At 35.6% G+C, this 13,498-nt stretch overlaps 1 protein-coding gene across 1 annotated transcript; it reads right to left on the reverse strand.

Moving 5' to 3' along the window:
- Nucleotides 1-8,456: 8,456 nt before the first annotated feature.
- LOC131067377 (pentatricopeptide repeat-containing protein At3g24000, mitochondrial) lies at nt 8,457-12,613 on the reverse strand. The gene is made up of 3 exons (XM_058002357.2): nt 12,442-12,613; nt 10,130-12,346; nt 8,457-10,014 (listed from the first exon to the last, which is right to left on the reverse strand). Exons 1-2 carry the CDS (start codon nt 12,538-12,540, stop codon nt 10,232-10,234), a joined length of 2,214 nt encoding a protein of 737 aa, XP_057858340.2. The 5' UTR covers nt 12,541-12,613; the 3' UTR covers nt 8,457-10,014; nt 10,130-10,231.
- Between the last annotated feature and the right edge of the window lie 885 nt (nt 12,614-13,498).

Below are 13,498 nucleotides of genomic sequence, written 5' to 3' on the forward strand. Positions count from 1 at the left end.
CTCCAATTTCAACTTATTCACCATTTCTTCTAAAACAAGATTATCTAAACTACCACTATTGATGACAACTTTACAACACTTACCAGATAACTTACATACGGTCTTGAGCAGATTCTTCCTCTACAAGGGATCTTCATCTCCTCTAGTATGACACAAAGCTCTCCTCATCACCAACAATTCTCCATCTTCCAGTTTATTGTCTAATCTGGTGGGGTTTTCTTCCACCACTTCTTCTCTTCTGGTAGTTTTTGTATTCTTACACTTAAATGCACGATGTCCTTCTCCTCCACACTTAAAGTAGGTTCCTCTAAATGTCCTCTTGTCTTTTCTTCCAAAATTCTCATTCCAGTAACCATCTTGTTCTCTCTGGTAGAAATTTCTATCATCCTTCCATTATGAATTACCTTCTTTGTTCACTTCCTTGTCCTTGTTCTAATCTGTACTAGTTCCTCTTCCTCCTTGAAATCCTCCTCTGGTAAACCTTCCACCTCTGCCTCTCTGTCTCTACTCATGTCTTTTGTTTAACTTCTCTTCTACCTTTAGGGCATACTAGTAAGCCTCTTCAACACTCTCAAATTTGATCAAACTGAGTTCATCTTGTATAAACATCCGCAATCCATTCAAATATCTTGCAACTTATTCAACTTCATCATCAACATGTTTGGATTTGATATTCAATTTGTAAAATGCTCCGGTGTACTCCTTCACACTACATTCCTTCTGTCTCAAATTATGCAACTTCCGGAACAGATTCACTTGATAATCAACTGGCATAAACTTTTATTTCAACTTAGCAATCATTTGATCCCATGTCTTAATCTTCTCTTTACCTCTTCTCTTTCTATCAACTTGTAAATGTTCCCACCAAAGAGATGCATGACCTTTCAACCGGGTAGAGGCATATTTCACCTTCCTTTCTTCTACATTGTTTTCAAAATCAAAATACTTTTGCATCTTCGAGATCCAATCCAAACTTCCCATCATATTCTGGTAGGGTAAAATGAGGTCTAGTATTCACCCTACTCAAAACCCTCAAAAACCTTTCCTCACCCAGATCAATCACTAGTAGGTTTGCTTGTTCTGCTGAGGCTTCTTCTCCTTCATCTTCACTTACATCTTCAATATGTTGGCCTCTTCTCTGGGCTGTCTCCATGACTTCCAACTGGGCCGTTATACCTCGCAACATCTCCATCACAGCAAGGTTTGCATTCCCACATGCTCCATCAATCCTAGCACCTCTTTGTGCCATAGTTCACGCTAGTCCTCTGCAACTACAGGTCGGATCCGCAATCCATCACCCTACAACAAAATTTCAAGACATGCAACCTCTGGAACGAAACTTCGCTCTGATACCACTTAAAGCAATCACCGGTGAGGAGGGATCTCAAAGAGATCAATCTAGACCGGTCAACAAGAGTAAACACAATGAAAACAAAAAGATATGATGGAGGCAATGCAGAACAGATTGTTTTATTGCATGAAAATTGATTACATCCAACCGATAACAACCGGGTTATAGCATACCGACTCACAGGCCTAGTAGAACATACATAATAGGTCACAACCGGGACCTTGAATCTTGAGATCTATCTTCTACACACAGTCTATCTACTTGATTCTCTCCTTGATTATATTCTAATGCGCAATTACAATTATATATATATCGATCCAAAGGATCCAGTCGGCCCAAAAGGGATCAAAACCTGAAGAACAAGACCTAACATGTAAAAATAATAAGGTCGGCTTCCGCCAAGAGATTCCTCCAGAAAATCCAAAGGATGAAACGTAGATCATGGGAGAAGGTCGGCCACATGCCAAGGAACATCAGAATCAATGCCCAAGGCTCTGCAAGCTTCAGAAGGGGTTTCGGTAGATCACCAAAATAGGTCCAGACAACCAGTAACAAGAAACTATCAAGGAAACCGATAGTGATATCTTGCTGAAAAATGATCCAAGTGCGATTCGGTCTAGAAGCAAGAAAGATGATCTAGTCTTCAAGAATAATCCAACTCCACAGGATACGGTGAGCCAAAATCGGGACACACAGAAACGAAAACTGAAACTGCAAATAGAAAGCAAAACATAAACCAAAATGTTCTGGGTTGATGCAAGATTGTTATGAATCGGGGATGCTCCTGCATCACAAATGAATAAATAAATATTCATTTCCACCTATTATCCACCTCACCCTTTTGTCTAAAACAATTAAATAATATTATTATTTAACTATCCTATATTCCCTCAACATAATCCATGAATAAAGGGGACACAAGAACACTTGTCCTTGTTGTTCCAATATCCTCTCCAACAAGCCCAAGAATCTAGCCTCACTAGATGCAAATGTTCCTTATTCCTCTCATGGTCAAACAACTTGCTAAAATTAGTAAGTCAATCCTCGTCATTCATATTCTAACTAGTTCCATCTCATGCTTCCATTTCCTCCTTGATCATACGGAAGTCCTCTCAAGAATTCTCCACTATTCATCTCATCCTAAAATCTTAGTCATCCATTCATTCTTCCAAAAATCTATAAATTTAGGCAATCCTCTTCATTTCTCATCTATTATCTTTGTGCTAAATACATGTCAAAATTTGGAGCAAATCTTTCAAAAATGGAGGTTTTGGTAACATTTGAGTTTGATTGACGTTATTATGTTTTATCAAATTTTCCTTTGTCAAGCTCTATCTAGAGGTTTTGCTTTAATTTGAAAGGAAGTTTACATTCTTGTTTGCTTTTATTTGCATTTCAAATTTTCAGCACTACAATCAAGATACACGATATGCATGGCTTCTAGTAGTTCTCAAAAGAATCATTATATAATTTCCAAGGAAATAGATTTCACAATTCTCTTTAAAGTAGTACTTATAGAATTAATAATATCATTAAAAGCTTCCCTTGTAATAGCTACTTCTCTCACTCCGGTAGAGCGCCTGACCATGGTAAAATGGTGCATTGGTATGTCAAATCATGTACAAAGACACATAACCATTAAACTATAAAAAACTAATAGGTTTTTTCAGATTTGTCATCAAAATTCAGCTACTAAAATTTGGACTTATAAATAACCATTGTTATAGATATAGATTATCGAGGCCATGTATGCGATTTTACATAGATTACAATATTCTAAAATATACATAATTCTTTCTTGAGATTTTTCACAAGCATGCTCATTTCGTCTGGCATGGGGAGAATACTAGATAAAGTTAAGAGTTTCTCTATATCACTTAACCTATGTAAGAGGTTAGGATGTTTGTCTACTATGTAGTGATGTTCATACACCACTCCAGTCAAAGATTGATATTATGAAAAAATGCATTGCATTGGTCCATGCAATGAGATCCATCTGGTATCAACGTTCTTAAGAACTTTGTTTCCTATGGTTATTCCCCCAGCAAAATGTTGAAATTTCACAAATTGTTTGACTTTGATAGAAGTATGAGTAGAACTTGCGGACTAGATTTTCAAATTTTGATACTAAAAGAAACTTTCTCATAATTTTAAATGTTAATGTATTTTGTGGTCTATACAATGAATGAAAATCATGTATGGCGAATAATTAGTTTGCAAATTTATGAAAAGATCATTATATTACTTTTTTATTACTGAAATTCCATCAACACCTATACACACTAACTTTTTGGCTATTATGAAGTCATCTATACCTCCAATTTCATTCAGTTTGTTTTAACTAGTTCAACTAGATTTTATGATGTCAGATTCTTCTTCATTTTACAAACACAAAGTAGATGAGGTTAGAAGATATATTTGTGTATAGTATACACATGCATACATAAGTAAGAAGTGTTATCTATCGCTATAATTTTATCCAAAGATAATGCAATAAAGGTTTACTCTTTCATTTTTTCTTGTAAATCTTGTTTTCCCACCTTGTCAAGACAATCTATTCCCATCCATTGTTTACTAATCGATGTGTCTAAGGAAAGTTAGTAATTCTCAAAAAAAGATAGTTAAACTATTATATTATGGGTATTTTGTCATAGGATGCCCTTTGGTTAAAATATGTGGGCTTCAATTCTACCTCCACATTTAACAAGCTTCACCTTTCTTTGCATATTCTCATCATATTCGAGGGCATGCATCACATTAAGACATTTTTCCCTTATTTTATATCTTATCATTGATTGTTGCTTTTCATCTATGACTTGTTTTTCATGAACTTTACATATGTGTTTTTCTATAGTGTCAAGTTTTAGTTGCAACTTCTTGTCCTTTTTATATTTCCAACTACAAATTTTACCCTTGCATTCTATTGGAGGTTCATCTTTGTTTGCATTCTCCACTAGTTCTATGAATGGGTACTTTAACACCCTATTAGTCTAAAAAATCTTTTTCATATCTTACTCATGCCTCGATTTTTATTTGGCTTTTCTTTTCCACTTTTGTGCAACAACATCAACTGCAACATTGTCATCCAAATCAATTAACTCATTCTGGCTATCCTAGGCATCCCTTGGAATATATTCTACAACATTTTCAATTGGCTCAATTAATTGATTTCGTTCTTCCTCTAAGGTTTCCCTCTTTATTAATATTTGGTGCAAGTGTTGATGTTGTAGCTCCATCTAATGAACCACTAGCATTGCTAAAGTATGATATTATGGTTATGTGTTCTAATAACCTCCCTTCACTTTTAGGAATCTTGTTCTTGCTCGACATCTCTCACAAAATATAAACTACAAAAAAAAAAAATCATTTAAGAAGGAATCATAAAATATAGATCCCTTATTCCCTAGGCCTTGGATGTCTTCCTACTCAATATCATCTGTAAGAATGAAGAAAAAATGACAAAGAGAAAAATGATTTTATAACACTAAAAATAAGTGATCACTTACCTTTAGGTTTTCACTGACTCGCTAATACAACAATGTCTATAGTCATAACTTTCCTATGATCCAAATCAAATGTTAAAAAATGAACGAAATGTGTAAAAATAAATCAGAGTTTTGATTGTATTTATATCAATCCATATATGGTGAATTCCATGAGATTTTTAAATGGTATAATAAAAATTGGTGAATCCTCCATGATTATAAAACGATGCATGCAAATGTTAGCGAATCAAACCTCAACAAAATACACATAATTTTCAAGGTGATTATGGACATATGATTAGCATGGAGTTATAATAGTATTGGCAAAAGGGGTCTTATGAATTTAAATTGTTAATGTTATTAGTGAAATGGCTCCTCCAATACAATGAACTTTTAATGTTTTTGGTGATATGCGTCCTCATACATAATGGAATTTTAATTGTATAGGGGGAATATGTGGATGAATTAATACATTCATAAAAAATTTCATGGGAAAATATTAATTAGAACATTGAAAATGCATAGTTCTTATTGGTGAAAATAAAAAATTACATATAAAATAAATTGATGGCGAATTGAAATTCATTTGACTAATAATTTGTAAAATCCAAGTGATTTGGCAACCTTGTTGGTTGGAATGTATTCACCAAATTTGAATTGGCCAATACGAACTTTTCACCAATTGACGAAGATTCACCCCTAAAATAATCTCTAGTTTAGTAAATAAATAAGTTTACTATTGGTTTTAGAAACCCAAAAATGACAATACACATTATAATATTATAAGATGATTGCTCATCATAATTGAAATTTAAAAATCAATAAAATATTCATATTTTTTATCCCTTAAAGCTCCACATAGCCATTAGCTACACTATCAACCTAGAAGGTAATAATTTCTTCTTAGGAAAAGTTGTTTTTGCTTTTGCATGTGCTTGTACTAATTGTGTGTCCCTCACAAAATCTACAAGATTCTTCATTCCACATCCTTCACAATCCAAACATAATTCGAGTTCCATCATGTCTTCTTCCCTTCTACCTTATTCTACCTTATTGAAGATGAAGATTATATTAAATAGAATCAAGCTATTAAGATGCTTTTGTTTCAATATATTGCACTTCATTGTGTACATTGTTGCAATTGTAGTCACACCTAGAAACACTATAAGGTTGTTACAAAATATGGCTGGCTAATGTTTGAAGACATAATGCTTTTGCACCATAAACTTCCCATATCAAAAAAAAAATGTGTAACTTTGTAAGTCAATTGAAATTGCACTTACTAAATTGTCTGGTATATATTAAAAACCTTATTTTTTTATTTGACTATCCTCATGCATATAGCAAAAGGAAAGAGCCTCCTCTTCAAATCCTTGTAAATCTTCAATTCATCAAATATTGTGTCTAACTATTTTGTTAAGTATCATTTTTTATACGCATTACCTCCTCATAGATTTTATAAGAATCAAAGCAAAAAAGGTTGGATTTCAAGTAACCGTTCATTGTACGTGTTGTTGGAGATTTTTGTTTCACCTCTATTAGGTATTCAGTAAATGGAATCATATTTTCTTTTATTTTTTCACAATAATGTTGGATATATTGTTGGATGGCCTTATTGGCTTTGTCCAAGGTCTCATCTAGATAATCCACTAGGCTTTTTTTTTTCCGCAACTCAAAGTAGAAACTTCACCAAAAGATTTATCATCCAACAAAATAATATGGCTTTTTAAAATTAAGATTAATAAAAAAACTGAATGATTACAATTTAAAAATTGGTGGTTTAACATGTTTTAAACATTCACAAAGTAATGGAGTTTATTACTTTATAATCTTGTAATCGTTATGCACAAATATTTTGAAAATCTCTTCTTTTTTTTTACATGTTATCAGAACTATTTTCATGACTATTTTTGTTTTAGTTTTCTTGGCCCGTGGAGACTCTGGCTATTCAGTGTTCACAAATATCTACTCAAGAGACCTTAATGAGCTTGTAATGCTCTACAATGTGAAATTTTTGACAAGTCATGTGACTGTTGATCACACAAGCTTCTTTCCTTTGATGTGCTCTCTCATCAAGTTAACTGCAAATGGATTATTTTGGATGTATTTGACGATATTTCTGGATTCTCCAAACATGGTTTTCACCCATCAAATAGTTTAGGTCATTAAGCACAAAATCAATGCAATGGGTGGTATAAGGGCTCCAAAATGGTAAGGTGTTTGCTGTCAAGAAGTCTTCTTGTTTTTATCTATGTTGCTGCATTGTCAATGACAACTGGAAGACATTCTGAAAGCTCACTTCCATCATCACTTCCTCCAAAATATTGTACAAAATTTCTACAATTTTTACTTTGTAAGAACCATCAATGGACTTTAAAACACTAGCTGGCTACTTCAAGCCACAAGAAAGTTTATCAATGTGTGGTTCCTACTATCCACCCTAGTATGAAATAAAATATTGTAACTCTTCTTGCCCCAAATTTTTTATGCTCTTGATCACCTTTGTATCTTTTCAAGGCTTCTTTCGTTAAAATTTCACCCATATCATGAGAATTAGGTGGATTGAACCCTTCCCTATAATGATCAAACATTGACAGGTGACTCTTAATATGGATTTCTCGCCATGTTGAATGAAATCATTATAATTAAAAAAATGCAACCATTGTCATGTATGGCGCATCGCTTACTTTAAAGGGATGCCTTTAAGCAATTGTTATGCACCAAGATTATTGCAAGGAACAAAGAAACCCCATGAAACATGAATGGCTTGAACACTCTCTCCAATGGATGAGCCCTAGACTCATGGACCAGGAGAAAATCCTACAAATTTAGTATCTCGGTAGGGGGTATTCATCACAATATTCGTTTCCCTTTTCTTCTGCTTATACACAATAAGAACACTCATCTCTTCACTAACTTTGGGTTCCAGTGCAATGCACAAGTACATATCTTGGGCAAAGATTCATGCAAGGATTGTGTTGGAGGCAAGTGATGAATTGTCTTATTTGAAAACTACTGTAGTTGCATATAACCATTCTCTTCTCCAAATCCAAATTGCTATGCTTCCAGCAAGGTCCCGGTAATTGCTACTACATTTAGCTAAAGATATCATTCACTATATCGCTATAAACCCTAGCAAGAAGAAAATCTACCATAAATTTATAAAACCATAGCAAAGAAATAAAGAAGAAAATGAAAAAAAAAAGCTTAAGAACTCTAGAGAACTCAACTAGAAGAAAAAACTTAAGAAACCTTAAGCGAAGATTCCAAAAAACTAAGCACATACTTCTCAAATCCTTCAAAATGCACTACAACCATGTTTTACAACAGACTGTATTTTCATGTAGTAATTCGTGAGTTTTCTGAATGGAATGGCCCATGTTCTTTGGGTTGCATTTTAATTTTTTTTTTGTAACATCATGTGGCTAATCTCTCATGCAGCGCCGAAGAGTTTAATCAAATGCGTCTGTAGACTGTATAATTATTCTAAGAACAATCAATTGCCACCTCTCAAATAAACACTGTTTAGAATTATTTCAAAAATAACCTCTACAACTTGTTTGCAAGTATCAACAAATTTGGGTATCTTGCATGCATATCTCAGGTGGCATGCAGCGGCAAGAGTACAGTATTTTACATTTCCAAACATAGATACATACAACACAGCTTTGGAACCACCTATAACAAGAGTACTAATCTGAAGTACGTAATCATGAATGATTGGGTTCTAGCCATAATTTATACAATTGTAATAGAACATAAATAGGTGGTCTAAGCTTCTAAGCTTAGGAATTGGTATTATGATCATAATGGTATTGTATTGTTAACAATATAAATCTGCAAAAGCTACTGCTTCCAAATTTTGCGACCACATTTATTTATTTTCTCCATGCAGATTACCCTTAGAGGCACCTTATTAGATATCAGGACTCATTTCCTTATCCCAGTGAACCTCTTTTTACTGGTTGCAGGTATTTCCACGATGGCTCTTATGTGGAGGAAACAGGCTAACTTGATGGTTGACAAACCAACCTTTTACTTCACAGGGATCCCTACATGCGGATTGACTAGTTGGAAGCTCTGCGTGAATTTTATTTTGAAGATTAAGAGTTTCTTGCTCATCTAATTACAGCACGGCAAAGGAAGTTTTCAAGTTGTTTACGTAATAGAGACCAAAGAGCTTGAATAATAATTTGTGCAAACTCTATATGAGCAGACCTGGTAGAAAAATTAATCACATTGAGGACAATCAAGGAAAGAGACAGGATCTTGTATAGCCTTCGAGTTCATGTAGTAGCTCTCCCAAGAGCTGTCCGAGTTGCCATTAAAGAGGTCATGATTATGAAACTTTAGATTTACACATCCTTAATAGGACAACTAAGGAAGAGCTAACATATTTTCATTTCCTTGGGCATCTTTCTAATTTGATGGGTTGGAGATTATTGAACGTTTCTTGATATGAAACTACCTGTCCAAGTACAAAGCATTATCTGAAAAAAATTTAAGCTCTTGCATTTGTTCTATCTGTCTTCATTGGCATAGCTCCACTTTTGAAACTGTGGATTTGCAAAGTTAACTATTTAGTCCTCAGGTTGTCTTGCATTATAACTTGAGCAGCATTTACTTTGTTGAAATCATTTGGATTTACTTCACAAAGAGTGAAGGGTTTGGCTATACTCCATTTCACAATATGTACGTTACATGACCAATTTTATTCGTATTTCTTGTCTCTCAAATGTAAGAGGCTCTTGATAGGCATTGAAACGCTGGTGCACGTTTGTGAAAAATGTTTCAAAGCTTAGAGTTATTACTTCTTCAAATTCATGTTTCTGGAACAAAGGGATATTGCCTCAATTAATTGGATCTGAATTAACCCATAACATTAAGTTTGCACAGGGGATTCACCTACGCTCATCACTGTATAACCTTGGTTTAGCTTGAGCTGGTGTGAGAAATGAGCACATTGTAACGCCCGTGTCAATATCTCTGCATTTTAATACTGCTGCAGATGGTATCATGTCCCATGCATATCTCTCCTAGAGAACTACAAAACATTATCACAGTGGTTGCCTTACAAGAACTGTTATAAGACGGCCCTGAAGTTATTATCTCCATTTACTGATCCAATAACCTCCCAACCAATTTAAATGTCTGTGTTCTGCAACTAGGAGTTGGATCCTGCAGAAAGATTTCAACCTATTTTAGAAAGAAATTTTTTTATGCACTTCTTCAGAAAAGGACATTTCAAAGACAATACCAACCAAACCATAGTCAACAGAAATAACCCAAATACCATTGAACCAAAGTGACAATAGCATCCAGTTTCTCGCTCGTGTTGCCTACAGTTTGCTTCTGATGTAGAACGCCATATTGTATGTTGCTTTTTTCAATTCAATCACCAATAATCTGAACATGAACAGAGACCATCCTTGAAGTGATGGAAGCGATTGGCATCCCTCACAACTATTTCTCGCCCAACAATTTTGGAGATGAACTTCGTAGCAGTGTGGCAATCACCACACACACGAAGGTTCTTAACAATACGGATGGGTGTACCAGAGGGGATGCTAATAAGCCCGAACGCAATGGCAAGTCTCTCACTGTGATGCCACAGAATAGATTCCTTCAGCTCCTCCTCCATATCATGCAAGACAAAGTTTGTGTCTGGTACATATCCTGCCCCCTTTAATTGCATTCTCAACTTCTCCAACATTGCATAAATCTTTTCTGTTTGTGGGTGTGATCCATCTCTTGCTACAAATGCATGCACTTTGTTCTTCACCTCGATCCAGCTCTGCCCCGGTTCCTTTACTATTGCATTGTTTCTCATCATTTTTCTTATATTTACTGCATCACTCCATCTGCCAGCCGATGCATACATATTTGACAGCAAAACATATGTTGCGGCGTCTTCTGGTTCTAACTCAAGAAGCTTTTCTGCTGCATATTTTCCTGCTTCCATCTCACCATGGATTCTGCAAGCACCAAGCAAGGTGCGCCATACCAAAGCACCAGGCTCAAATGGCATCCTCTTAAGAATTCCCATTGCTTCATTGAAGCGACCTGCGCGGCCGTAAAGGTCTACCATGCATGCGTAATGGTCCATGCTTGGCAAAATGCCATGGTCTTTTGTCATGGAATTGAAGTAATTCTTGCCATCATCCACGAGACCTGCATGACTACAAGCTGAAAGAACACCAATATAGGTAATATGATTTGGCTTTACACCAGCTTGTTCCATTTCCTGAAAACAAGCAAGAGCCTCTTGAGCATATCCATGTTGAGCATATCCTATAATCATTGCAGTCCATGAAACAACGTTCCGATCAATCATATGACCAAACACTCTATTTGCATCGTCAATGCTTCCACATTTTGAATACATGGTAATAAGAGCACTCCCCACAGCAACATCTGACTCTACTCCTGCTTTTATTGTGCTCAAATGGATCTGCTTACCCTGTTCCAGTGAAACACCAGTAGCACATGAACTGAGAACACTGGCAAACGTGAAAAGGTCAGGTTTCATGCCAGCTAGCTGCATTTCCTCTAAGAGTTTGAGAGTTTCCTTAAGACAATCCTCGGCCTGGGAATACCCTGCAATTATTGCATTCCATGAAACCAAATTCCTTTTAGGCATTCCATCAAACATCTTCCGTGCATCTTCTATCTTCCCACATTTTGCATACATGTCAAGAATCGCATTATCCACAGGGACAGTCTGTTCAAACCCTGTTTTAATAATACAAGCATGAATCTGTTTACCCGGTTCCCCCACTGAGAAGCAGCCACATACGCTAAGGACAGAAGTGAAAGTGAATTGGTTTGGCTTTATCCCTGACAGCTGCATTAGTCGAAAAATATTGAACGCTTGCCCAATATCACCACTTTCCACATACCCTGTACACATTGCTGTCCAAGATATAACATTTCGTTCAGGCATTTTGTCAAACACTTGGCGTGCAGACACCATACTCCCGCATTTCACAAACATGGTGCATAAAGCATTTCCCACACAGGCATCCCACTGAAACCCAGTCTTTATTATGTAGCCATGAGCCAGCCTTCCCTGTTCAATATCACCGCGTCTTGCAGTCGCGCTAAGCACACTACCAAGGGTAAACGTATTAGGCTTCATACCAGCTTCCAACATTGCACAGAAAAGCACAATTGCCTCCACATTATATCCATTCTGTGCATAGCCTGAAATCATAGCGGTCCACGATACCACATTTCGTTGGGGTATGTTGTCAAACACTTGGCGTGCTTCTGAAACACTCTGGCATTTGACATATGCATTAACCAAATGATTTGCCAAGATGGTGTTTGATTCAGATAATCCCAATTTAATTATTTGAGTATGGAGTGCTTTGGTTTCTGAGAGGGTACTCAGCTTCGCACATTCTTTCAAAAGAGAAGCGTAGCTTGAGTGGCTCGCCTGGATTTCTCCTGACAAAATGCCATTCATCAGACATTGCTTCAATTGACAATGCAATCTTTTAGAAGACCTCTGCCAAACAAGATAAAAGAAATTAGTCAGTTATGATAAAACTGAGTATCACTTGAGGGTGTGAAAGAATTTCAAGTGGAAAGATATGAACAAACCTTATCCAGGATATGTGAGTTGGATGAAATGCTACTCCTGCCCTCCAATTGTGTTCTAGAAAAGAGAAAAGTGGGTGCTGCCAAGGTAGCCATCAGCATTGTTAGAGAGATTCTACTCTTGAAACTTATCACAACAAGCTCATGAGCATCAATAAATATATTATTTGTCCTCTCAAACTACACATTTGAATTCTGATAGCAATATCATAATATTACTTGTTCTTTTATACTTTAATTAATTAGAGAAACACATATTTGTTTTTCCGAATATTGATAAATTAAAAATATGTATGGATGGTTTTTTGGGGGGTTTTGTAAAGTTGCCTGGCTCTAAATGAGCACATCAATTAATAAGTCTTTTCAATAAAGAATCTCAATTTATAAGGGATAATAAAGAGATTATGTCTTGGATGATTTTGATGGAATAAATATTCTTCAATCCTTGCATCTCAATTAAAGTTCTAGTCTAAGACTCATGCTTCCATATCAAGTAGCTAAGCGATTTGGATTTGATATTAAATTCTCCAAAAAAAAAATGTGTCTATTGATGGATATAAACACAATAAAAATATGGGTAAAGCTATGTGTGTTTTTTCTCCTATGAGTTGTTGATGCAAAGAAGTCCATAGTGAGCTTGTCCTACGATTTGATGCAAAGAAGTCCGTAGTGGGCTACATATAGGAGGGCATGGATAGGGCCAAGGAGGTCGTTAGATCCATTTATGCAAGAGTTGACGAAAAGTATCACCCTTTTGGGAAATCATTGATAGAGGATGACATTTTCAGCTTCACAAACCCCTACATGCAATTGTTTATTTCCTCAATTTGATAGTGCAATTCTATCTCGATTTCAAGGTAGATAAGAAGGTTCCAAGTGGAACTATACACAGTCATAGAGCACATGGTGTTTGATTCTAGTGTTAGAGCACAAATAGTCACTGAGATTGAGATCTTTAGACTTGCACAAGGAGATCTCTTTGCATGAGATATATACAAAGCAACTCGATTGACATTGCAACCAAGTTAAAATCTATTACATAATTTAAGTTTAAAAATCA

Source organism: Cryptomeria japonica, chromosome 6 (assembly GCF_030272615.1).
Source record: "Cryptomeria japonica chromosome 6, Sugi_1.0, whole genome shotgun sequence".
Lineage (NCBI taxonomy): Eukaryota > Viridiplantae > Streptophyta > Pinopsida > Cupressales > Cupressaceae > Cryptomeria > Cryptomeria japonica.

What these genes read in the sequence shown, in the direction of transcription:
- LOC131067377 (XM_058002357.2), bottom strand. Translation starts at nt 12,540, where the DNA reads ATGCTGATGGCTACCTTGGCAGCACCCACTTTTCTCTTTTCTAGAACA. An exon ending in ACTCACATATCCTGGATAAG is followed by an intron (nt 12,347 to 12,441) that starts GTTTGTTCATAT and finishes CTTGTTTGGCAG; the next exon opens with AGGTCTTCTAAAAGATTGCA.